We start from the raw sequence: 23032 nt of genomic DNA, 5'->3' as shown, positions 1-23032 counted from the left end.
GTCATTTAGTAGTCAGTATTTGTCTGAATGGCACCAAGGAACATGCTATGTGAAAGAATTTTTTCTTTTCTTCCCTGATGTTAAATCTACAAAAATAATGACATTAACCCATAACCATAGCTTCCTTGATAATCTGATTTGGATACTTTTCTGTAAACTTTCCTGAAGCTTTAAAAATTTTTTTTAAACAACTTTATTGAGGTGTTATTGAAGTGCAACAAACAACACATATTTAGAGTATAAAACTGGATCAGATATATATACAGTAGTCCCACCCTTTATCTGCCGGAGATAACATTCCAAGACCTGCAGTGAATGCATGAAACTGCAGATGGTATCAAAACCTTATATATACTGTTTTTTCCCCATACATTTATATTTAGGATAAAGTTTAATTTATAAATTAGGCACAGTAAGAGATTAATGACAATAATAAAATAGAACAATTACAATAATATACTGTGATATTGATATGTGAATGTAGTCTCTCTCACTCTCAGAATATCTTATTGTAAAAATTTAGTGCCTTTTCCATCTTAACTAAGCAGTTATCACACACTGTGGCCATAACTTTTGCAGCCTGAAGTGCAACAGCAAAACTAGCATGAATTTCTTTTTCCCTCTTCACAATTTCATGCATAGAAGATTCATTGTTACCGTAGATATGAGCAACCTCAGCATACACTTAAAGGAAGCACTTTACGGCTTCTCTTTGGCATATCCGAATTACCAGCATTACTACTCTTGCACTTTGGGGCCATTATTAAGTAAAATAAGGGTCACTTGAACACCAGCATTGTGATACAACAATTGGTCTGGTAACTGAGCCAGCTACTAAGTGACTAAGGACTGGGATATGCTGGACAAAGGGATGATCACATCCCAGGCATGGACTGGGATAGAGCGAGATTTTATCATGCTGCTTAGAATGACACACAATTTAAAACCTGTGAATTGTTCATTTCTGGAATTTTCCATTTAATATTTTCTGACTGCCGTTGACCATAGGTAACTGAAACTGTGGAAAGTGAAACGGTGGATAAGGGGGGACTACCTGTACACCTGTAAAACCAGTACCACAATTCAGATAATGAAAATTTCTATTACTCCCAAAAGTTGCCTTATGCCCCTTCGTAATCTCTTCCACTCTCATCCTCAGGCAATCCCTGATTTGATTTCTGTCACTATAGATTAGTTAACACGCTCCAGAATTTTGTATAAATAGAATCATATAGTACGTACTATTTTCTGCCAGCTTCTTTCAGCTTAGCATAATGATCTAGAGATTCATCTGTATTGTTGTGTGTATCCATAGTTCACTCATTTTCATTGCTGATCAGTATTCCATTGTATAGATAGATCACAGTTTGCGCATTACCTCATCTATTGATGGTCATTTAAATGAACAGGTTTTGGTCATTACAGATGAAGATGCCATGAACATTTGTATACAGGTCTTTGTGTGCATACTTGTTTTTTGTTTCTCTTGGTAAATGCCTAGGAGTAGGGGACTTCCCTGGTGGTCCAGTGGTTAAGAATCCACGCTTCTACTGCAGGGGGTGCGGGTTCAATCCCTGGTCGGCGAACTAAGATCCTGTATGCCACACGGTGTGGCCAAAAAAAAAAGAATTAAAAAAAAAAGAATAAAAAACAACAACAAAAGATACCTAGGAGTAGGATGGTTGAGTCTTACGGTAGGTGTACATTTAGTTTCTTAAGAATCTGCCAAACTGCTTTCAAAAGTGATTGTAAAATTGTACATTCCCATCAGCAGTGTGTGAGAGTTCCAGTTGTTAGAAGCTTCATTTTTAATATGCCATTTAATGGGTTAATGAGTTTTTTACATTTTTATGACATATCATTTTAAAATGTGTTTATCCTAAAATTACTTCTTTTAAACCAAGATAATTGACATGAAATTTTTTTGCATGCTCCTTATTTTTTTTATTTTTTATTTTTTTGCGGTACGCAGGCCTCTCACTGTTGTGGCCTCTCCCGTTGCGGAGCACGGGCTCCGGACGCGCAGGCTCAGCGGCCATGGCTCACGGGCCCAGTGCCACTGAGCATGTGGTGCCACTCCGCGGCATGTGGGACCCTCCCGGACCGGGGCACGAACCCGTGTCCCCTGCATCGGCAGGCAGACTCTCAATCACTGTGCCACCAGGGAAGCCCCTGCATGCTCTTTAAATTGACTACAGTATGTTTGTCTTCTTATGCCACGTATGAGGTCTAATTAATATTTTTAGTGTTCTCTGTGACTTAATCTTTTAATTTCTTGCCTCTAAATGTTTTCTCCTTCTACCTTGCTTATTTTTTAATTGCCCCAGTGTTATTGTTCTTTACCAGGTCAGTAAAATCAGCTTGGTGGATCTAGCGGGAAGTGAACGAGCTGATTCAACTGGTGCCAAAGGGACTCGATTAAAGGTATTTATCTTACCAAATAGCCTAGTCAATAAATGTTCTTTGGGAATTCCCTGGTGGTCCAGTGGTTAGGACTCCTCGCTTTCACTGCTGAGGGCACGGGTTCAATTCCTGGTCGGGGAATTAAGGTCCCGTAAGCTGTGCAGCGCGGCCAAAAAAAAAAAGATTCTATAACACAGGTCAGCAAACTATGGCCAGTAGGCCAAATCCAGCCCACTGCCTGTTTTTGTAAATAAAATTTTATTGGGACACAGCTACATCTATTTGTGTATTGTCTGTGGCTGCTTTCGTGCTATAGTGATAGGGTTGAGAAGTTGCAGCAGAGACCACATGGCCCACAAAACATTTTACAGAAAAAATTTTCTGTCTTCTGATCTGTAACTTCAATGCAAAGATATGTTACATGATAATAGTTAAGGTGGACTTCATGGTCAAGGTGAAAATGGAATTGTATTTTGAGGAACAGTCAGAATTTGGTTAGATGGAAGTAAGGGACAGTAATGGGAAAAGAATACACAAGATCTAGATGTGAGAACAAGCATGGAGTTTTCTAGAGATATGTTTTCTAGAGATAAACTCATGTCATTGAGTTGTCGGAAGAAGGCTACATCTGTAAGTTTTTGGAGCATGGACATCTTGATGATACTTCAGGTCTATGAGTTAGGCATGTGGTCCTGGCATGTCAACAAGTGGAGAGGAGTAAAGATTGAGGGTTAAAGGAGGTTTTTAGAACTTGTGGTCATAAATAAACAAATAATGCTAGCATATGGTTAATTGTATTTTATGTGTTATATATGATGTGGCAATAGTAGAAATTATCATAATTCTTTAATGTTTGGTGTTGATTTCAGGAAGGAGCAAATATTAATAAGTCTCTTACAACTCTGGGTAAAGTCATTTCAGCCTTGGCAGAGGTGGTAAGTGTTATACTTCATTGCATGAGAAAATTTGTTCAACACATGTACTTGACGATATTTTATGGTGGCTTATGAAGGATGTTCTCTTGGTCCTTTTATATAATCTTGCCTTTCTCCTTTTAAAGCTTTTCAGATAAGATACTGGGTATAACACACTTTGACTTTGTACTGAAAATAAAAGTGATTAAGGAGAATGAAAGTAAATGTAGATCTGTAAAGGCTAGAATTAAAACTAGGTCTTTGCAAAGACCTAAGGTTTGACTATTTGAGCCTTATTTTATATCTCTCATAAAAACCAAGTATAGCATTTATTACATATTCTTTTCTATATGATCTTTTCTAGATAGGATACTGTACATTTTAGAATATTTTGAGCAATTGGCCTTGGTGAATGCTGTTGATTTGTGGGCCAATAATATACTTTTTAAAATAGTGTTATTTTTTCTTATTCCTTAGCTATGGAACACTAAAGCTGAAACAATTTTTGTATAAGGGGCTTCATTATTTAGGTTAGAAGCTAAGGAACTACTAGGTACTGTTGGTTTAATTTAGTTTAGTACCTCATTTGAATCCCTAAAAAGAATTAAGTGTTTTCTTGCTTGTCTCTGAGGAGTCATATTCAATTTGTGACTTAAAATTTAAACAAAATATTTTCTGTTTGGAGGCTTATCCTGTGTTTTCATTCTCTTTTAAATGCTTTCATCTGTAGGATAATTGCACCAGCAAGGTATGGTGGGGCTTGGTAGAAACGAACTAGCTGTATAATCAGTTGTGATGATTTTAAATCCTCAGCAGGATATATGGAGGCCTAAGTAGGAATGGGACCTTCAAAAAACTTTTTGTTATTTATTTTCTAGCTCTGGAATTTAGAATTACTGTTTAGGGTGACCATGAATCATGAGACTACACACCAAAATTAATTTAGGGAACATGATGTGCTTTGGAGAATGAATAAGGGAACAAGAGAGAAATTTGAGGATGCTTCTATATTGTGTTATCTTATGGTGCTTCTCCTAGCGATCTATAAGATTGTCACTTGAAGAAGTCGCCTATAAACCTCTTAAAGAGCAATCAAAGAAATTTCTTATGGGTACCATTCTAAAACATAGCTGGGGGGCTTCCCTGGCGGCGCAGTGGTTGAGAGTCCGCCTGCCGATGCAGGGGACACGGGTTCATGCCCCGTTCCGGGAAGATCCCACATGCCACGGAGCGGCTAGGCCCGTGAGCCATGGCTGCTGAGCCTGCACATCCGGAGCCTGTGTTCTGCAATGGGAGAGGCCACAACAGTGAGAGACCCATGTACCGCAAAAAACAAACAAACAAACAAAAAAACCAGCTGGCTTCTTGAAATTATTGGTATATATTTTTTAAACCTCTTTGTATTATCTTGTTTCGTACCATGGAAAGTCATGGATTATTTAATCATTAAAAATTTTTTTTCTACGTTTGATTATACGTAAAGTGAAGGCTCTAGAATCAAGTTAAATTTCTAACTGTATCTACAAAACACATTATTTGCATCCTTATTAATCCAGATACAATAGATTTTTCTTTTCCTTAAATTCTACACAGATATTCTAAAATTTATTACTACTCTTTAGCATAAATAATAGAGCACTTTAACAGTTTGTTCTGAATCACAAGAGTAACATCAGGGATAGAGGCGGTGTCTGCATTGAAATATTTTTAAATGTATAGATTTGTGTATTCTCTACTTCTACAAAAATATTAATAAAACATAATGCTCTTTTTCTGTTTTTTCTTTTTAGTTTTATTTTTTTTTTTTTGCTGCATTGGGTCTTCATTGCTTCACGCGGGCTTTCTCTAGCTGCGGCGAGCGGGGGCTACTCTTCATTGCAGTGCGTGGGCTTCTCATTGCAGTGGCTTCTCTTGTTGCAGAGCACGGGCTCTAGGCTCATGGGCTTAAGTAGTTGTGACTCGTGGGCTCTAGAGTGCAGGCTCAGTAGTTGTGGTGCACGGGCTTAGGTGCTCCGCGGCATGTGGGATCCTCCCTGGCCAGGGCTCGAACCCGTGTCCCCTGCATTGGCAGGCGGATTCGTAACCTCTGTGCCACCAGAAGCCCCTGTTTTCTGTTTTTTATTTTTGTAAAGCTGCCTTAGATTAAGACATCTCTCTCTTATTTGATATTATACATGTGTGGATATTCTTCACATATCTAATCTGGGTTCCAGAACAGTGAAGACTTAAAATTTAGTGATTATTCTAACTTGTCCATTTGCTTATCTGTTCACACCCATATCAACCAGAAGAAGAGTCCTAGTTTTCTATGTATTTCCCACACTGCTCTATGCCACAAAATTTTGCAAATGATTTTTTTTTTTTTGCGGTATGCGGGCCTCTCACTGTTGTGGCCTCTCCCGTTGCGGAACACAGGCTCCGGACGCGCAGGCTCAGAGGCCATGGCTCACGGGCCTAGCTGCTCCGCGGCATGTGGGATCTTCCCGGACCGGGGCACGAACCTGCATCCCCTGCATCGGCAGGCGGACTCTCAACCACTGCGCCACCAGGGAAGCCCGCAAATGATTTTTTTATAATCAGTTTTATAAAGCCCAATTTAGTACTTTGTATCTGTGTCATAAACTGTAATAGATCAGAAATAAATTTTAGTTTTTATGTAACAGGCATGAATTTTGGTGAATTAAGATGTATTATTATTTCCGCTGAGGGGAGAAACAGGATTATTACCATCCATACTTAGTAGTATTTCTTTTTAGAGAGGTTAATGATCTAAGTAAAGCTTTTTATGTAAATACTGAAAAAACTTATTTTGAAAACATTATGGATGTGAGAACAGGAGATTAATTTGTATGAGAGCAAATAGAGAAGAAATGGCTAAAATTCTGCGGTATTTTCAAGTGGAAAAGATTGAAGTTCTATTTATGCTTCTTCATTTAACTACTTCTTAATTTAGTCTAATTGACAGAAGTGAAAATAGAACATTTTAGAATCTGACACTGCTTATTTTTACAGTACTGTTGGCAGTCACTGTAACTGGCATACTTTAAATCTTGCAGCATTTTCAGTACTAAGCACAGGCAAAGTGGAGCGTTTAGGTGCAGTGGGGAACGGTAAAGGATAAACTGAGGTTTCAGGCCCCAAGAATTTTATAGTGGAATGAAAGTCACACTCGGCTGTGAATGACTGAGATGGTTAATTCTCGCTAAAGGTCTGTGTAATTTAGAAATAGCACCTGCTGTGGAAAATGACTTTGTAATTGGTGGAACGCATGTCTGTGGGTGGAGTGGGATGAGATGTAGGGGACATATATGATGAGATGGAATTCAAGTGCCAACTTGCCTACTTCCTTTCCTCCTCAACAAACCAGAGTCAGCTACTTAGTACTATTTTTCTGAGTACCCATGCTTTAGCACGAAGTAGATCATCCTTAGTTTAATGTAACCTCAGATTATACCAGGAATGGATTATAAAACTGCCTATTACTGGGGAAATGTTGATCAGTGAACTCTGGCTTTCCCCTTAGTAGCTTCTTTTTTTTTTTTAACGTCTTTACTGGAGTATAATTGCTTTACAGAATTGTGTTAGTTTCTGCTGTATAACAAAGTGAATCAGCTGTATGTATACGTATATCCCCATATCCCCTCCCTCTTGCGTCTCCCTCCTACCCTCCCTTTCCCATCCCGCTAGGTCCCCTTAGTAGCTTCTTAAACTGTCAGGACATAGTAGTCAGCCAGCAGATATTGGAGTAGCTATTATACACAAAGCATTTGCATTGTTTTTTACTTTCAGAGGATGTAATTTCCTCCATTTCAGCACTGGCTTCGCGTTGGTGCTTTTTGCTTTATCCTGTGATAATGAGAAGGGACATGGAGAGAGCAGTACAAGTAAACTATTTTTTTTTTAATTTTTATTGGAGTATAGTTGATTTACAGTGTTATATTAGTTTCAGGTGTACAGCAAACAAGTAAACTCTTGATAAATATAGAAACTTTATCTTGCAGTCTTTTTAAATCTCCAGATTAGCAAATTACATCACTTTCTTAGACCTTTTCACTTTGAGTACGAATTCTAATGGTTGGATTTATTTTGAACATAATTTCCTTTTAAAGAAACCAAATGTGTATTAATATACAAGAGTTACTAGATATGCAATATCCCACTTGCTGATTTGGTGGTTGGCCAAGTAAATTCATTAACTAAATGAGTTGTTCCTACACATCCAACCTGGAACACACAGGATTCATTCTTGACCCTCTGCAAAAGTAAAAATTATTATTTGAGGATTGGGTATTAGATGATATTAAGGACTTACTGTTAATTTTGCTAAGTGTGAGAATGGTCTTATAGTTACTTTTTCTTTTTTATAAAGTCCTTCTCTGTTAGAGATATGTACCTGAAGTATATTTAGGTAGAATGTTGGATTTGCTTTAGAGCCCTACACGAGACAGGGTAGATAATAGTATTGTACTGGTGTTAAATTTCCTGAATTTGGTCCTTGAACTGTGACTGTGTAAGAGAATGTCCTTATCTGCTGAAGTGTTTAGGGATAAAAGGGCATGGGGTCTGCAGTTTCCTCCAAAACGATTCAGGAAGAAAAAATGTAGAAAAGTGTTTGAGTGATAATTGAAAAGTGATTGGCAAAAAATTGATAATGGTTGGAGCTGCATGATGGATATGTGGTAGCTCATTATGCTACTCTCCAAACTGCTGTGTATGTTGTAAATTTTTAAAAATAAAATATAAAAAAATTATTTATTGGATGAGCTTTGGGTATTGTGAAGAACTGAAGCTGTGAGTGTTAAATTTCAACAGTGATGACATCCTACTGTAATTTAATTTACTTGGGAATTTTAGACTGGTTTGCCTTTTGTGTGAATTATTCCTCTCTAACAACGCTAAGAGAAGCTAAGGCCATTTCTTTCTGTTTAATAGAGTAAGAAGAAGAAGAAAACTGATTTTATTCCATACAGAGATTCTGTACTTACTTGGCTCCTTCGAGAAAATCTAGGTATGTTGATCCACCAGTGTGTGGATCTTTTTAAAGTTGTTTACTGATTATGTTTTGTGGTTAATTGTCGTGTATGTCTGTTTTTTGAGAAGAAAAATCTCTATTACTAACTTAAGTGCTCTTTCCTTTTTTCGTTTTTCTCTTGATTCAAGCTGGTTGGATTTGCTCACCTTAATTTAATTTTTTGGTTTTTTTTTCCTACTGGTTTTATTGAGATATAATTGACATACAGCACTGTATAAGTTTAAGGCATACAGCATAATGATTTGACTTACATACATCATGAAATGATTATCACAGTAAGTTTAGTGAACATCCATCATCTCATATAGATTAAACAAATTAAAGAGATAGAAAAAAATTTTTCTTGTGATGAGAACTCTTAGGATTTACTCTCTTAACTTTCATTTATAACATAGTGCAGTGTTAATTATATTTATCATGTTGTACATTACATTCCTAGTACTTATTTATCTTGTAACTGGAAGTTTGTACTACCTTTGGACCACCTTCATCTAATTTCCCCTCTGCCCTACCCCCTGCCTCTGGTAACCACAAATCTGATCTCTTTTTCTGTGAGTTTGTTTGTTTATTTGTTTTTGAAGTATAGTTGACCTACAGCACTATGTTAGTTCCTATTACACAATGTGATTTGGTATTTCTATACATTTCAAACTGATCATCACACAAGTCTAGTTATGATATGTTATCATACAGAGATATTATTGTAGTTATTGACTGTATTTCCCACACTGTACATAGCAATCTGTATATATGGATTATTGTAAATTACTGATCTCTTCAGTTCATGCATTTTAACAACTCAGCCTTTTTACCGCACCCTCCCCCACACCCTCCCCCACCAGCCTCACGTTTAATGTTTTGGCATCATATTTTACATCACTTAGTTTGTGTATCCCTTAATTACTTATTGAGGATATAGATGATTTTACTACTTTTATCTGTTAACCTTCCTACTTGCTTTATACATGGCTTTACTACCTTTACTGTATATTTGGCTTTACCAATGAGATTTTTCCTTTTGTAGTTTTCATGTTTTTTAGTTGTGGCCTTTTCTTTTTTACTTAGAGAAGTCCTTTTAACATTTCTTGTAAAACTGGTTTGGTGGTGCTGAACTCCTTTAGCTTTTGCTTATCTGTAAAACTTTTGATACCTCCGTCAAATCTGAATGAAAGCCTTGCCAGGTAGAGTATTATTGGTTACAGGTTTTTCCTTTTCATCATTTAAAATATATCATGCCACTCTATTCTGGAGAGTTTCTGCTGAAAAGTCAGCTGATAGCCTTATGGGAATTCCCTTGTAGTAACTTGTTGCTTTTCCCTTGCTGCTTTTAACATTCTCTCTTTATCTTTAATTTTTGCCATTTTAATTATAATGTGTCTTGGAGTGGTCCTCTCTGGGTTGATCCTGTTTGAGACTCTCTGTGCTTCCTGGACCTGGGTGTCTTTTTCCTTTCCCAGGTTAGGGAAGTTTTCATCTATTAATATCTTCAAATATGTTCTCTCCCTCTTTTCCTCGTGCAGCCCCTGTCGTGTCATGTTAGTATACTTGATGTTGCACCAGAGGTCTCTTAAAGTGTCCTCATTTCTTTTTATTCGTTTTTCTGTTCAGCTTTAGTAATTTCCACTATTCCATCTTCCAGCTCACCGATCCATTCCTCTGTATCATCTTATCTGTTGATTCCTTCTAGTGTATTTGTCATTTCAGTTATCTTATTCTTCATCTTTTTCTGGTTCTTCTTTATATTTTCTAACTCTTGTTAAAAACTTCTGACTTCTCACTCTGTTGATTCAGTCTTCTCCCGAGTTCTTTGAACATCTTTACAATCATTACCTTGAACTTTCTATTGGGTAGATTGCCTGTTTCCACTTAGTTGTTCTGGGGTTTTATCTTGTTCCTTTGTTTTGAACATATTTCTCTGTTGCCTCATTTTGCCTAGTTTGCTGTTTTTATTTGTGTATCTGGTAGGTTGGTTATGTGTCCTGACCTTGGAGAAGTGGCCTTTTGTAGGAGACGTCCTGTGCATTCCAGCAATGCACTTCCCTCTGGTCACCAGAGCTATATGCTCTAGGGGTGCCTCCTATTTGGGCTGCGAGGGTCCTTCTCTTGTGGCAGGCTGACTACTGTGGGAAGTCTGGTAGGCGTGGCTGACCCCCGGTCCAGTTGGTTTCCAGGCCCTGCCTTGTGTGGAGGCTGCCAAACATTGGTGGGTGGGGCTGGGTTCTGGAGTGGGTGGTTACAGGGCTGGGGGTCCTGGATCTGTTGTCGATTTGCTGGTGGGTAGGGCCAGTTCCTGACAGGGCTGGCTGCAGAGCCTGGAGTGTCCTAAAGCTGGTGTTGGCAATGCTGGTGAGTGGGGCTGGATCCTGGGGCAGCTGGCTGAAGGGTCCAAGGTGTCTCAGAGCTGGTATCGGCCTGGTCGCAGGTGGGACTGGAGCCCAGGGCATTCCGGGGCTAGTGCCAGCTCACTGATGGACAGAGCTGGGTTCCCAGGTCTCTGGCTGCAGGGCCCTGAGGGTCTTAAAGCTGATGTTGGCCTGCTGGTGGGCAGGGTTGGGGCCCAGGGGATTCTGAGGCTGGTGCTGGCCCACTGGTGGGTGGAGCTGGGTCCCAGGGTCCCTGGGGCTAGTGCCAGTGCGCTGGTGTGCGGGTCAGGGTCTTGGGCCCTCTGGTAGACAGGGCTGGGTCCCGGAGTGGCTGTGGGTTCTGCGGGTCTTAAGGCAGCAGACCTGCTGGTGGGCAGGGCCAGTCCTAGCACTAATAAGCTAGAGGGAGAATTCCAAAATGGGATTTGCCTGTACCAGTGTCCTTGTGATAGAACGAGCTCCCAAAATTGGCTGCTGCCAGTGTCTGTGTCTGTGTCCCCAGGGTGCACTTCTGCCTCTTGTCCTCCAAGATCAGCATGTGGGTCTGACCCAGGCTCCTTTCAGATTACTGCTTCTGCCCTGGGTCCTGGAGCGGGTGAGACTTTGTGTGTGCCCTTTAAGAGTGGAGTCTCTGTTTTCCACAGCCTTCTGGCTGTTCCAAAAGTAAGCCCTGCTGGGCTTCAAAGCCAAACGTTCTGGGGGCTCATCTTCCTGGTGCAGTAGCCTGATGGGGGGCTCAGGCCCCTTGCTCTTTGGGGAGAACCTCTGCAATTGTAATTATCCTCCCATTTGTGGGTCGCCCACCCAGGGCTGTGGGTCTTAACTATCCCACATCTCTGCCCCTCCTACCTGTCTCGTGATTCCTTCCTTAGTTGGAGAAGGTCTTTTCTGCTAGTCTTCTGTTTTTTCTCATCAGTAGCTGCTCTGTAAACAGTTGTAATTTTGGTGTGCCTGTGGGAGGAGGGAGCTCAGGGTCTTCCTGCTCCGCCATCTTGGCTACTTCCCTGGATTTGCTCACCTTTAAGTCAGGGTTTGCTCCCAAATCTCGTTTACTTCAGGACATGAACTGTGAAGTAGTTGTTTATGTGACCACACGCACCTGCTTCAAACGGTTGTTTCTTCTTCCTTTTTGAAAACCCCATGCTCCTTTGATGCACATAATTAGATATTACCAACCCTTACTCCTCTTTGTTGATGTTTTCCGGCCTTTTTGCCCTTCATTCACTGTTCCTGTAGCCCCTTTCCCTCATTCTTAATGAGAAGGAGGTAGTGATTAGCTGTGTCACATGTTGATGATAGAAGGAGTGGCTGAGAATGGCCTGTTGTGCTGTCCATGTTGCCAGTGACTTTGACATCACTAAGAATGGCCTTGGTGGAGTGTCTGAGATCTTAATGGGAGTGGGAAGAGGGAAACTGGACACAGTACATCCAGATGCTAAGATGTGCATATAACAGTGCCTGGCGTGGGGGCAGTCCAAAAATCTGTTGATTAAATCTTGGGATCTGGGATTGTGCTGTCTGATTTGACACATTCAATAAAAGTTTTTCTAAAATGAGTATGGTTTGAGATAATTATGATTCATCTTTTTAGGTGGCAATTCTCGGACTGCAATGGTTGCTGCTCTGAGCCCAGCAGATATCAACTATGATGAAACTTTGAGCACTCTGAGGTACTCCAGTTTGATTTCAATAGCTAAACAGAACACAGTGCTACCATAAGTCATCTTGTTACGCCATGGATTTTCATATGCTATGTGGGTAGTCGCTTGAGTAACCAATGATCCATCCCTCTCATAACAGGGGAAACATGGGGGAAAATGATTTTTATTATAATAGAGCTTACCTGTTTATAGTTTTCAGTTTCATTGAGAAAGGCAGGAACTTTTTCATAGGAAAGATATTAAATTTGCTCCGGTGAGATTTTTGGATAACTTTTAGATAATAGTAGAAATTTCTTACAATATTTATTTCTGTAAAAAGAAGTGTCCCCTTCTCATGTTTGTCATTATAGAAATGCTCACATCATAAAAAGTAACAAAGTTATGAGTACATGTAATATTTTAAAAATTACTGACAGAATGTTTACTAGTAGGGTAGTCTTATATATGAATAGGTTCCATTACTTTAATCTGGAACTTTCAACTTTGTCTCATTAAAGACATTTTTGATATAATGGAAGAAACACTATATGGTCTAATAAATTAGTTTTGAGTCCTCTCTTTGATATTTATTTCCTTTGTGATCTTGGGGAAATCACTTAAATTCATTGGAGACTTTTTCCTCATCTTTATAAGGTACTGTAAAGCTTTCTACAAATGTATTATTATTAAGGCTCATAAAATGTGTAAATACTCAAGCTGTTTGATTTAGAAATAATGGTATGTTACTTATGAGAAGTAGAGCATTTGAGGAATGGCAAAAATGTGTTTTCTTTTTGGATCTAGATATGCAGATCGTGCAAAACAAATTAAATGCAATGCTGTTATCAATGAGGACCCCAATGCCAAACTGGTTCGTGAATTAAAGGAAGAGGTGACACGGCTGAAGGACCTCCTTCGTGCTCAGGGGTTGGGAGATATTATTGATAGTAAGTGAATTAAGGATCAACGCAAAATCTATTCCTTTCCTCTCGAGGGCTCTTAAACTTAGAGTTAAGGAGCTTGAGGCAGCTAGATGGTAAAGCAAGAGGTTTTTGTTTGTTCTTAACTTCTTAAAAAGCCCATTGAGAGTAGTTCCCTGGTGGCTTAGTGGTTAGGATTTGGGGCTTTCACTGCCATGGCCTGGTTTAATCCCTGGTTGGGGGACAGATCCCGCAAGACCTGTGGCCAAAAAAAAAAAAAAGAAAACTCATTGAAAATGATCTTAGAATTCCTTTATGTACCATGTACCAGCGTATCTGTTTGAACTCATGAAATTACTTCTTAAAACGTAATATATCATTATTTGTATTTTTATTAGATTTCTGTTTTAGATCAGCAGTGAAGTTTATTTGGAATGTTAAGTTTATTCTCACTGAGAAATTAACCACTTCATAAAACTGTTAACTTAAAATTTTTGTTTTTGTGTTATGGGTTTCTCTAGATTAATGTAGTAGTAATATATATGTAAGAAACCCACTATTCCAGTCACCTTTCAGATAAGATTTACCTTTGAGTGGTTTCCCCCCTACAAAATGATTGAATGCCCCCCAACTCACTCCTTATGAACTTATGAAGGGGAAAATAACCAATTCCTGTCAAGTTCAAGAATTAGACTTCCAGAGAGTCTTACAATGTTGTCTTAAATTGAATCTTTTTTAACCTCAGTGATCTGCCTACATAATGTCTAATCAGAAGTTCTCCTAAGTGAGTTAACTAGATCATTCAGGTAGAATAGTATATGGGTTTATTTAATAAAGCATATTTTTATTTTTTGAGTGTCAGATTAATATTATAGTGTTTACAATTCTAATAAGATTTTCAAGGCCTCTTCTAGTTTAGTTCTTCTTACTGATTAGCACCTGAGTTTAAATGAATACGTACAGTTTGTAAAATGATAATATATTATTCTAAGTGTCAATTTTTTCACCTTCCCGAGTGCCAAATACTGCTCTGTTCCCTCTGTCATTGCTGAACCTGAACTTTGACCCTTTTTGTATTTTCCCTCTTGCTTACCTTCAGCTGATCCATTGATCGATGATTACTCTGGAAGTGGAGGCAAATGTGTGTATTTCATGTACTGGGTGTTTCCAGCACTCTGACTTGCTAATCTGCCTCTGCTGGATCAGCCTTAAAATGAGCTTTGCATGCCAGCCATCCTAACAGAGAAATCCCAGACAGAGCATACTGTAGATTCAGAAATGTTCCTATTTTTGCCCTTTTCCATTAGCAAAGCAAGTTTTGCTGGATTTCAGTTTGTGGCTTGAATAAAGTCGAGAGGCTTAAAAACCTCTTGCTGCTTCTACTGTTCAGTTTTTCCACTTAAATGTGATTAAATTGAATCCAAAGTCATACATGATGATAGTGATGACAGCAGCTCCCATGTTTTGAGTGTTTATAATGTGCCAGGACCTGTTCTAGGTATCTTGAATATATTATCTCTTTAGTCCTGTCAGTGACTCTGACAGAGCTCCATTTTGCTAAGGAGGACACTGCTGCCTGGAGTGGGTAGTTTGCCACTAAATGAGATCCCGTGGTTTCTTTGTGGTCAGACTGGGTAGTGTAACCCAGAGCCCTTGTTTTTAATCATATTACGCCTTTTTTGGCCTCTTGATCCTTCAGGTCCTGATTATTTATTAGGAAAATCCTTTTAAATTAGCTGTGTAATTCTGAGCCTTAGTGTATATATAATTGAAAACAGTCACTTCTAGTTGGCCAAATCTCCATGACTGAGTAGCTTTGTGAATGTTGGATTAGCACTCACCTGTGCTTATGCTAAGTTGATTTCCTCCATATCTTGGGCCTCAGCTTACTTGATGGTTAGGTAAACATTTTTTTCCCTTTTTCATGAATTACCAATTAAATTTTAAAAAACTTGGCTGTTGGGCTTCCCTGGTGGGGCAGTGGTTGAGAGTCCGCCTGCCGATGCAGGGGACGCGGGTTCGTGCCCCAGTCCAGGAAGATCCCACATGCCGCGGAGCGGCTGGGCCCGTGAGCCATGGCCGCTGAGCCTGTGCGCCCGGAGCCTGTGCTCCGCAACGGGAAAGGCAACAACAGTGAGAGGCCCGCGTACTGCAAAAAAAACAACAAAAAAACTTGGGTGTCTAAAATGTGTGCTTGAAATGAGGACATTTTATAAAAAGGATCACACCTCATTACCCACTGCATATCTGTCATTATGTCGGCAAGAAAGTAATTTCTTACCCTTTTAAGATAATACATCAAGAAATTATTAGAATAAGTGAAGAAACTTGATTTTGGGGGGCTAAGTTTTAGATTTTTATTGATTTATTTATTTCTACAGTAGGGCATGTAACAAGGCTTGGTAGACAGTGAGGCAATACATAGGAGAAACCAAAGGTAGCCCTGGCTGCTGTGATGAGGTTAAGCCTTGAAGGCACTGTAACATCCTAATCCAGAGTGACTCTTGGACTGGAACAGCTCTGTCTGAGATTTCCAAAGCCAACTGATAACTGGTGTGGGAAAGACACCCTTTGTTCTTGCTTTTGTGCTCCAGGTGATGCTGCTGCCAGCTTGCTGCCTCACTCTTTTCTGAGCAGTTGTGGAATCTCCCAGAAAGCCATGCATGACTAAGTTTTAATTCTGTATCTGTGCAGGAAAGCAGCCTTGACTACCTCTAAGTTTCTGTTTCAGTCACTACCCTTAATGCCTTTTAGGGCTTGCATGTGTCAATTGGACCTTCTAAACTCCATCCATCCTATTCTTTCCCACTTTGCTGCCATCACCTGATGGCTAATTTTTTGCTCCAATTCCTACCCCCCTTTTAAAACTTGCTTGTTTTCCTATGTTCTATATTTGCAGATGGTGGTTTTCAAACTGTCTTGAAGCAAACGCTGGTTTTAAGGGGCTTCAAGAACTGGCTTTGATTAAATTCACATGGGTAGACGCAGAGAGAGCTAATAATGTTTCTTCTGACTCTTTGTGTTGATTCATATTATATCCTTTAAGGAAAACTTATTTAGTTTTGATATGAACTTTGAGCAGTGTAGATTTTCTTACATTTAAAAATGAGCTGATTTAAAAATAGGAATGCACCAATACCTATGGATTTCCTCTGGTGCCTATTTGAGAAAGATGACTAATGAAGAAAAGTACAAACAGCAAATTAATGAATTTGTTGTTTGTGGCTCTTTTTACCAAAACTAAGTTTAAAAGCAAAACTTAGAGTTCTATTAAAGACCTTAGTAAATGAAAGTATGTCCCTAAAACTTGCATTCCATACTAGGAACTCAGCTCCCCAATGACTCATGGTTATTCGGTTAGGCAAAGTGGGAGCCTTACTTAAATTAGCAGATAATCAGCCTTAATTTTTGCTTGCTGTAATAGACGAATGTAAGCTACACCAAATTCAACAGTTTGCTAATTGTTCGTCACTGTTGAGGTAGTCAACCCTAAGTTCTTAACCAGGACTTATACAAGATCCCTATAATTGCTATGATTACCTCTCCTTTTTTTAAAAGGCATATTTTAAAAATCCTTTTTAGCATACAAAGAACACTACTGAGCACTCAGATTTTTGTTCTAACATAACATTTTCTTGGGAATTTTTGCTGAATGACATACATACTGGGCCAGACTGATATGTATTGATATTGATAAATAAATGATCATCTTTTTTCCCTTACTGTTACAAACTACTGGGATTTAAGAGTAGTATAAACCTAAGACGTTGTAGATTTGGAGCCATAGAAGGAATACAGGAATGTAGCATGGCTGTTTAGGGGGAGAGCCTGAGCTGTATTCTTTGAGGCTCTGGTTACCCCCTAACAGATACAATGTTAACCCACATTAGAATTTTTTAGTTTCTAAATTCAGAAGCGGTTCTTAACTTCTAAAATACCAGTATTAAAGACAGACATGTTTTAGAACTGCCATCTAGAACAAGTATAACTTGTCTTTGTATCATAACTTGTCTTGGTCTTGCTGCTTTAATGCTGTCCTTTCTTACACTGGTGTTCCTTCCTGTCTTTTTTCTTCTCCTGCTCCTTTCCCTCTTTTCTACTTTTTCTGCCTTCCCTTCTTTCTATCTCCCAGATCTGAAAGATTTTCAGAACAATAAGCATAGGTACTTGCTAGCCTCTGAGAATCAACGTCCTGGCAATTTTTCCACAGCATCCATGGGGTCCCTTACTTCATCTCCATCTTCCTGCTCACTCAATAGTCAGGTGGGCTTAACATCTGTGACCAGTATTCAGGAGAGAATCATGTCTACACCTGGAGGAGAGGAAGCCATTGAACGTCTAAAGGTAAGTAGTAACTCAGATTCAATGAAAGGTATTCCGTGTAGCTCCACAAGGCAGAGTTAGGACTAAAAATCACTGAGATTCTGGTTCAGCATATGGAAGAAATTTCTAACTCTCAGAAGTGTCCTGAAATTGCTGCTTTGTAAGATAATTTTCACCAGAATACTTGAGTCTGACATGGCCCGGCAGGGATGGGAGGGAGGGATGCATAGGCAGATTGTAAGCTGGCCAGGCAAAGTAACTGATAAGTAGATATGTCCATTAATTCTGAGGTAGTTTATAAGTCACAGTGAAATTGTTTAGTTAGAAATTTCACTGGAAACTAATTAAACATTTGGTTTATTTTGAAGATGGAATTCTGTATAGGCCCCTGCTTCTGTTAGTAAAATGTATAATCAAAAGAAAGTTTGCACATTTGAGTAGCTGTACCAGCTTTATTCAGAGACACGTGAAATGATATTTTCTGGAAGTTCACAGAAAGCCCTGGGAGCACTGCTGTGGAAGGGCCGCCCCCTCCTGTGCTGGTGCATATGGGCTCACGGATGTTAGTGCTGGTGTGCACACTTGAGTCCTGCATGTCCGGTCACCCACCGTGGCACCCGGCTTGGCTTTCCCAGCCTGTTGCTGGCGCTGTCAGGTACTTTCTGTCTCTCTCCATGAATACGAACGTTAGGAGCAGCAAAGTCTTCTGACTCGTAGGTTCTTCCTTCCCCCTTGGTGACTACAGTGAGAACAGACAGTTGTCACCTGTGGTGCCATCCCTGAAACCACCGTGACAACAACACAAATGCCTTTTCTTTCCCTGCTTGTCATTTCCAGGATGATAGTTCTATCCGTACCTTGTGGCCTTTGTATTCAAGAGTACTGGGGTACATATACGTGTATCCCCATATCCCCTCCCTCTTGCGTCTCCCTCCCACCCTCCTTATCCCACCCCTCTAGGTGGTCACAGAGCACTGAGCTGATCTCCCTGTGCTATGTGGCTGCTTTCCACTAGCTGCTTAGAACTTAAATTAAAAAAAAAAAAAGAGTACTGGATAGGAAAAACAAGGAGAGCAAAGAAACTTTAAGGAGCTGGGGGGTTGCAGTCCTGCCCCGAGCGTGCAGTCCCCTTCACATTGCACTCAGTGTTCTCCACCATGGCTGGTCATTCAAGGACCGTTGAGAATAGTGACACATTTTGATAGGTTAACGATGGAAAAGGTTTGCTGAACCTTTGTGCTAAAAGGGAATTTAGCTTGATAATTGAAGGTGCTAGAACATTCATTTTGGTTTGCAGGTGAGGCTGAAAAAGATTTTATATGAAGAATGGGCTTCTGCTTCTTAATCAGCCTACCTTTTCCTTGGCATTTCACTCACTTCTAACATAGGTGCTTTAGAAACAAAAGTAATCTTGTTTCTTCCTTCAGAACTTGTTAGTGGAAAGTGGGTGAAATTCTAAAATACCTGGCAGAGGGACAGGGAGTGAGAAACCTTTTCATTAAATTTTGCAAAGGAAAGGATAATTTCTGCTATTGTGAAATGGACTTTGAAATTTTACTAACGATGTTCGTGAAGCCCTATGCAAGAAGGCTTTTATTTCTGTATTTTATCATGATAGGCAAAGTTGCTGTGTAGGGTTCTGTTCAGGCCACTGGGGACATGCAGAGGTTCTGTGGAAAGGAAAAGTGAAATCTTTCATTTACTATTCAATATAAAATGTTATTTTTCTTTGGGGATTTTGAATCTTACTATTTGAATCTTACCTTAGTGTACAAATGAGATTACATTCCCTTTAACACACATCTTGATGTAGGAAAAAAAATTCTTCCCAACTGCCAAGTGGAACCAACTGAACATAATGTTGAATGTTAGGAGTCAAGATGTGGAGCAGACTTTTTAAGCATTAGGTCGCCCTGTATCTTCCAGATAGTCTCTAGGGAATAACACTGCCATTATTCAAGGAACCCTCCCCCCAATCTCCCTACTTCCCAGCGGAAACAAAACAAAACTCTATTGCTTTTATCAGAAAATAAATTTCTGTTTTAGTTCTCCTTTAAGCCAACCTAAATGACATCTTCCATTTTCCCTAGCTTTAGAAAATAGTTTCTTTATGGTTTTGCATTCAGTCTTGTTTTTTAATGCAGCATGGTAGTTTACTGAAGCATAAGCGCCTTAGTTCGACTCCTATTTTGTGAATGGTGAGAGTTCATGTCGGCAGACCTACATTTTAATGCTGCAGGCAGATAACATCTTGTGTTTACAGGGCAAGGCAGTGTTTGTATGATAGAAATGCCTGAGAATTTCTCATTTTTGGACTGTTTCATTGTTGAGTGTGAAGAAGTGGCATTCCTAAGACATGACACTGTAGGAGAAAAATACTGTACCTAATGGAAAACAGTAATACAGGAAGTTAATTCATTTTCCTAACATTTTATGTCCCTTTGCTTCTCTTTACTTTTAACTTTAAAAAAATGATCAGTTGGTAGAACACTTTTACATAGGGAGCTGCTATTGCTTAATTCATTGAATAGCCTGTTTCCATATGGGAGAGACCCATGTTACCCCATCATAAATATCTTGAGCCCTCCACAAACCTCTGGCAATAGAGAGTAAGGTGTAATTGCTTTCAGTTTTTAGTTGCAGCTCAAACTGAGTTGAAATGTTGTCTCCTTGATTTGCATTCCGACTTAATAAGGTTTTAAATATGTAGCTACAGTTACTATGTGGTGCCTCTGGTGTTTATTAGTCTGGCATCAGTGTCAGTACTGTGAGTGCCACTGCTTAGGCTTAGACTATAAATATCCACAAATATCCATTACAGAAGCATGCAAGGGTAAATGCTGTGCTAGGCCGCCCGAGGGCCCCACGCTTGGAGCTCACTTATGACGCATGCTGCGTTCAGTGCAGTAAAACCCATCTGATGGCTTCAAGGAATGTTCCATGTAGCAAGTGTTTAACTATTTAAACACCACAAGTTAAACTGTAATTTTTTGGGGGGAAATATTTCTGACTTGTTCTGTGGACTTCTCTGCCACCTTAACTGGATCATGATGAAGTAATTAAATTGTATTTAGCATTATGAACATAGTTATTAACCAGTGCTGTACAAATAGCTAGATAATACATGATGTGAGATCAAAGTGAATGATGCCTGAGCCCAACACTCCTTGGAGCTTAAAAAAATGTTCCTGATGTCACTCTGTTTTTTCAGAATTTTTTAATGTACAGTACCTGCAGGAAGGAAAGACCCTTAAAGAGTGTCCTCTTGACTCCTCATTTCTGAAGCATGAATCCCAATTTCAGTTTAATCTTAAAATTAGGTTTCTAGAATGAGGTATGGGCAGCTCTGGAGACCAGCATGCCAGGCCTGCCTGCAGAGTAAGTTGATGACTCAGACTGAAAATTGTCTTCCTGTTGGCATCTCTATTTTATTTATACTAAGTTTGTTATTCAGGCTTGAAGAAAGAATATTCCTCACTCTTTCTTAATTTATGGTGAGCTACTTAGTAGAATATTTTCTTTAAAGGCTGTTGATTCTGCCTTAATTGGAAAACAGAACACAGGAAACCCAACTATAGACCTGGCTCAGGGAGAAGTGGGGCCTCGGGATAATCACTTAGTTTCTGTGGTCCTCAGTCTCTATATTTCTAGAATGTTTCTGGAATAAATGGCTTTTTCCAGCACTGAAGTTTAGCTAAATGACACTCAATATTGTTTTCTCTAACCTTTCTTCAGAGTTTGAAAAAGTAACTTTCTAGGGACTTCCCTGGTGGCACAGTAGTTAAGAATCCGCCTGCCAATGCAGGGGACACGGGTTCGATCCCTGGTCCGGGAAGATCCCACATGCCGCCCAGCAACCAAGCCCGTACACCACAACTACTGAGCCTGCACTCTAGAGTCCGTGAGCCACAACTGCTGAGCCCATGCACCTCAGAGCCTGTGTGCCACAACTACTGAGCCCGCATGCTGCAACTACTGAAGCCCTTGCGCCTAGAGCCCGTGCTGCACAACAGGAGAAGCCACCGCAATGAGAAGCCCGCGCACCACAAGAAAGAGTAGCCCCCGCTCGCTGCAACTAGAGAAAGCCTGCGTGCAGCAACAAAGCAGCCAAAAATAAATTAAAAGAATTAAAAAAAAAAGCAACTTTCTAGACAACATAAAAGTTGCAACTTTTAAGCCCTAATGAAAAAGAAAAGTATATTGTACCTTACTCAGCTTACTAATTAACTTTTCTACAAGGAGCTCATATTCTGATTTACCCTCCAGGTGGTGAGTAAAAAGAGAGAGGTCACCTTAGAGTTGGCAGCAAGATGGTAAGAGGATTCCTAGACAGTAACTTTGCTTCCTTGGGGTGAGTTTATAGTTGCCCCAAAATAGAATAGCTTTACTACAGCCGGATTAATCTCTGCTCTGATACACTCTTTTTCTGAAGATAACCAACCAGGAAAAAAATATTTTAAGTATCTCAAAGGTCAGTTTGTATTTCATAACTAATATCAGAGTGGCTTGTGGACCACAGTATATATAATAAGCACTAGTCTCGGTGCTGTGGTTTGGACATCCTGTTATCCTATGCCTTTGTTTTTGAAGTTGTCACTTTAGAGTGTAAAGGTTTCTATCCAGCTGTCTTTAATTTAATTGAATTTTTTAATTGAAGTAGAGTTGATCTACAGTGTTGTGCCAGTCTCTGCTGGACAGCAGAGTGACTCAGCCATACACACATAGACATTCTTTTTTTTATATTCTTTTCCATTATGGTTTATCACAGGATATTGAAGGTAGTTCCTTGTGCTATACAGTAGGACCTTGTTTATCTATCCTGTATGTAATAGTTTGCATCTGTTAATCCCAAACTCCCGGTGCTTCCCTCCCCCATCCCCCTCCAGCAGTGTTTAATAAGCCTTAAAATCTTGTAGGTTATGGTGGTAGCTTATATATACTTGCCCTTTTATAGTCATTTGCAGAAGCATTTAATGCTATCCTGTTTCAGTTGTTGAATAACTTGTGGCATGTTAGAGGTAGGCTGTTGACCACTCGGCACCTGGCACACTTCCTTCCCTGGCTATCTCATTCCTTACCGTAACCATATGGGTTTTTCTTGGCTGCTGGCCCTCTAACGTGGCTTGTTGGTTCCTCACTCAGCAGTGGAGTGGCATATGCACTGCATGTTATTCATTCCTATTGGAGGACTGTGTAGAGATGCCATTCAGGGGGCTGTTTTAGTCTTTCAGCCTATGTGTGTGCTCGGGGGTTGATGAGAGCCAGTTTAGGCGATTTTGTCTCTACCTTCCTGCCTTCCGCTGCAGGCTCGTTCTAGCTTCTCCCACTTTGTAACCGACTCATTTCTGAGTACCTGCTATGTGGTCCCCTTTATATTCACCTTACTGACGCCCAGGCCTTTTCTAACTTTTATCAGTTTTGCTCTTTGTCTAGTTTA

The 23032-nt window shown here is 39.7% G+C and overlaps 1 protein-coding gene across 15 annotated transcripts in view; it reads left to right on the top strand.

Moving 5' to 3' along the window:
• KIF1B (kinesin family member 1B) overlaps nt 1-23032 on the top strand; it is a 148685-nt gene that overhangs the window by 47166 nt on the left and 78487 nt on the right. For 7 of the 15 annotated variants that reach the window (XM_060141482.1, XM_060141476.1, XM_060141475.1 and 4 more), the window contains 7 exons: nt 2347-2424; nt 3273-3338; nt 8250-8325; nt 12304-12382; nt 13157-13299; nt 14372-14413; nt 17405-17616. In XM_060141482.1, coding sequence (XP_059997465.1) covers nt 2347-2424; nt 3273-3338; nt 8250-8325; nt 12304-12382; nt 13157-13299; nt 14372-14413; nt 17405-17616 — 696 coding nt within the window. Of the gene's footprint in view, nt 1-1520; nt 1695-2346; nt 2425-3272; nt 3339-5898; nt 7202-8249; nt 8326-12303; nt 12383-13156; nt 13300-14371; nt 14414-17404; nt 17617-23032 lie in introns of those variants that run through there. The other 8 variants (XM_060141483.1, XM_060141480.1, XM_060141488.1 and 5 more) reach the window with 6 other exon arrangements.

Source organism: Lagenorhynchus albirostris, chromosome 2 (genome assembly GCF_949774975.1).
Source record: "Lagenorhynchus albirostris chromosome 2, mLagAlb1.1, whole genome shotgun sequence".
Classification (NCBI taxonomy): Eukaryota; Metazoa; Chordata; class Mammalia; order Artiodactyla; family Delphinidae; genus Lagenorhynchus; species Lagenorhynchus albirostris.
The sequence above is the reverse complement of the archived record's forward strand: the minus strand, read 5'-3'. Positions and strand labels throughout refer to the sequence as shown.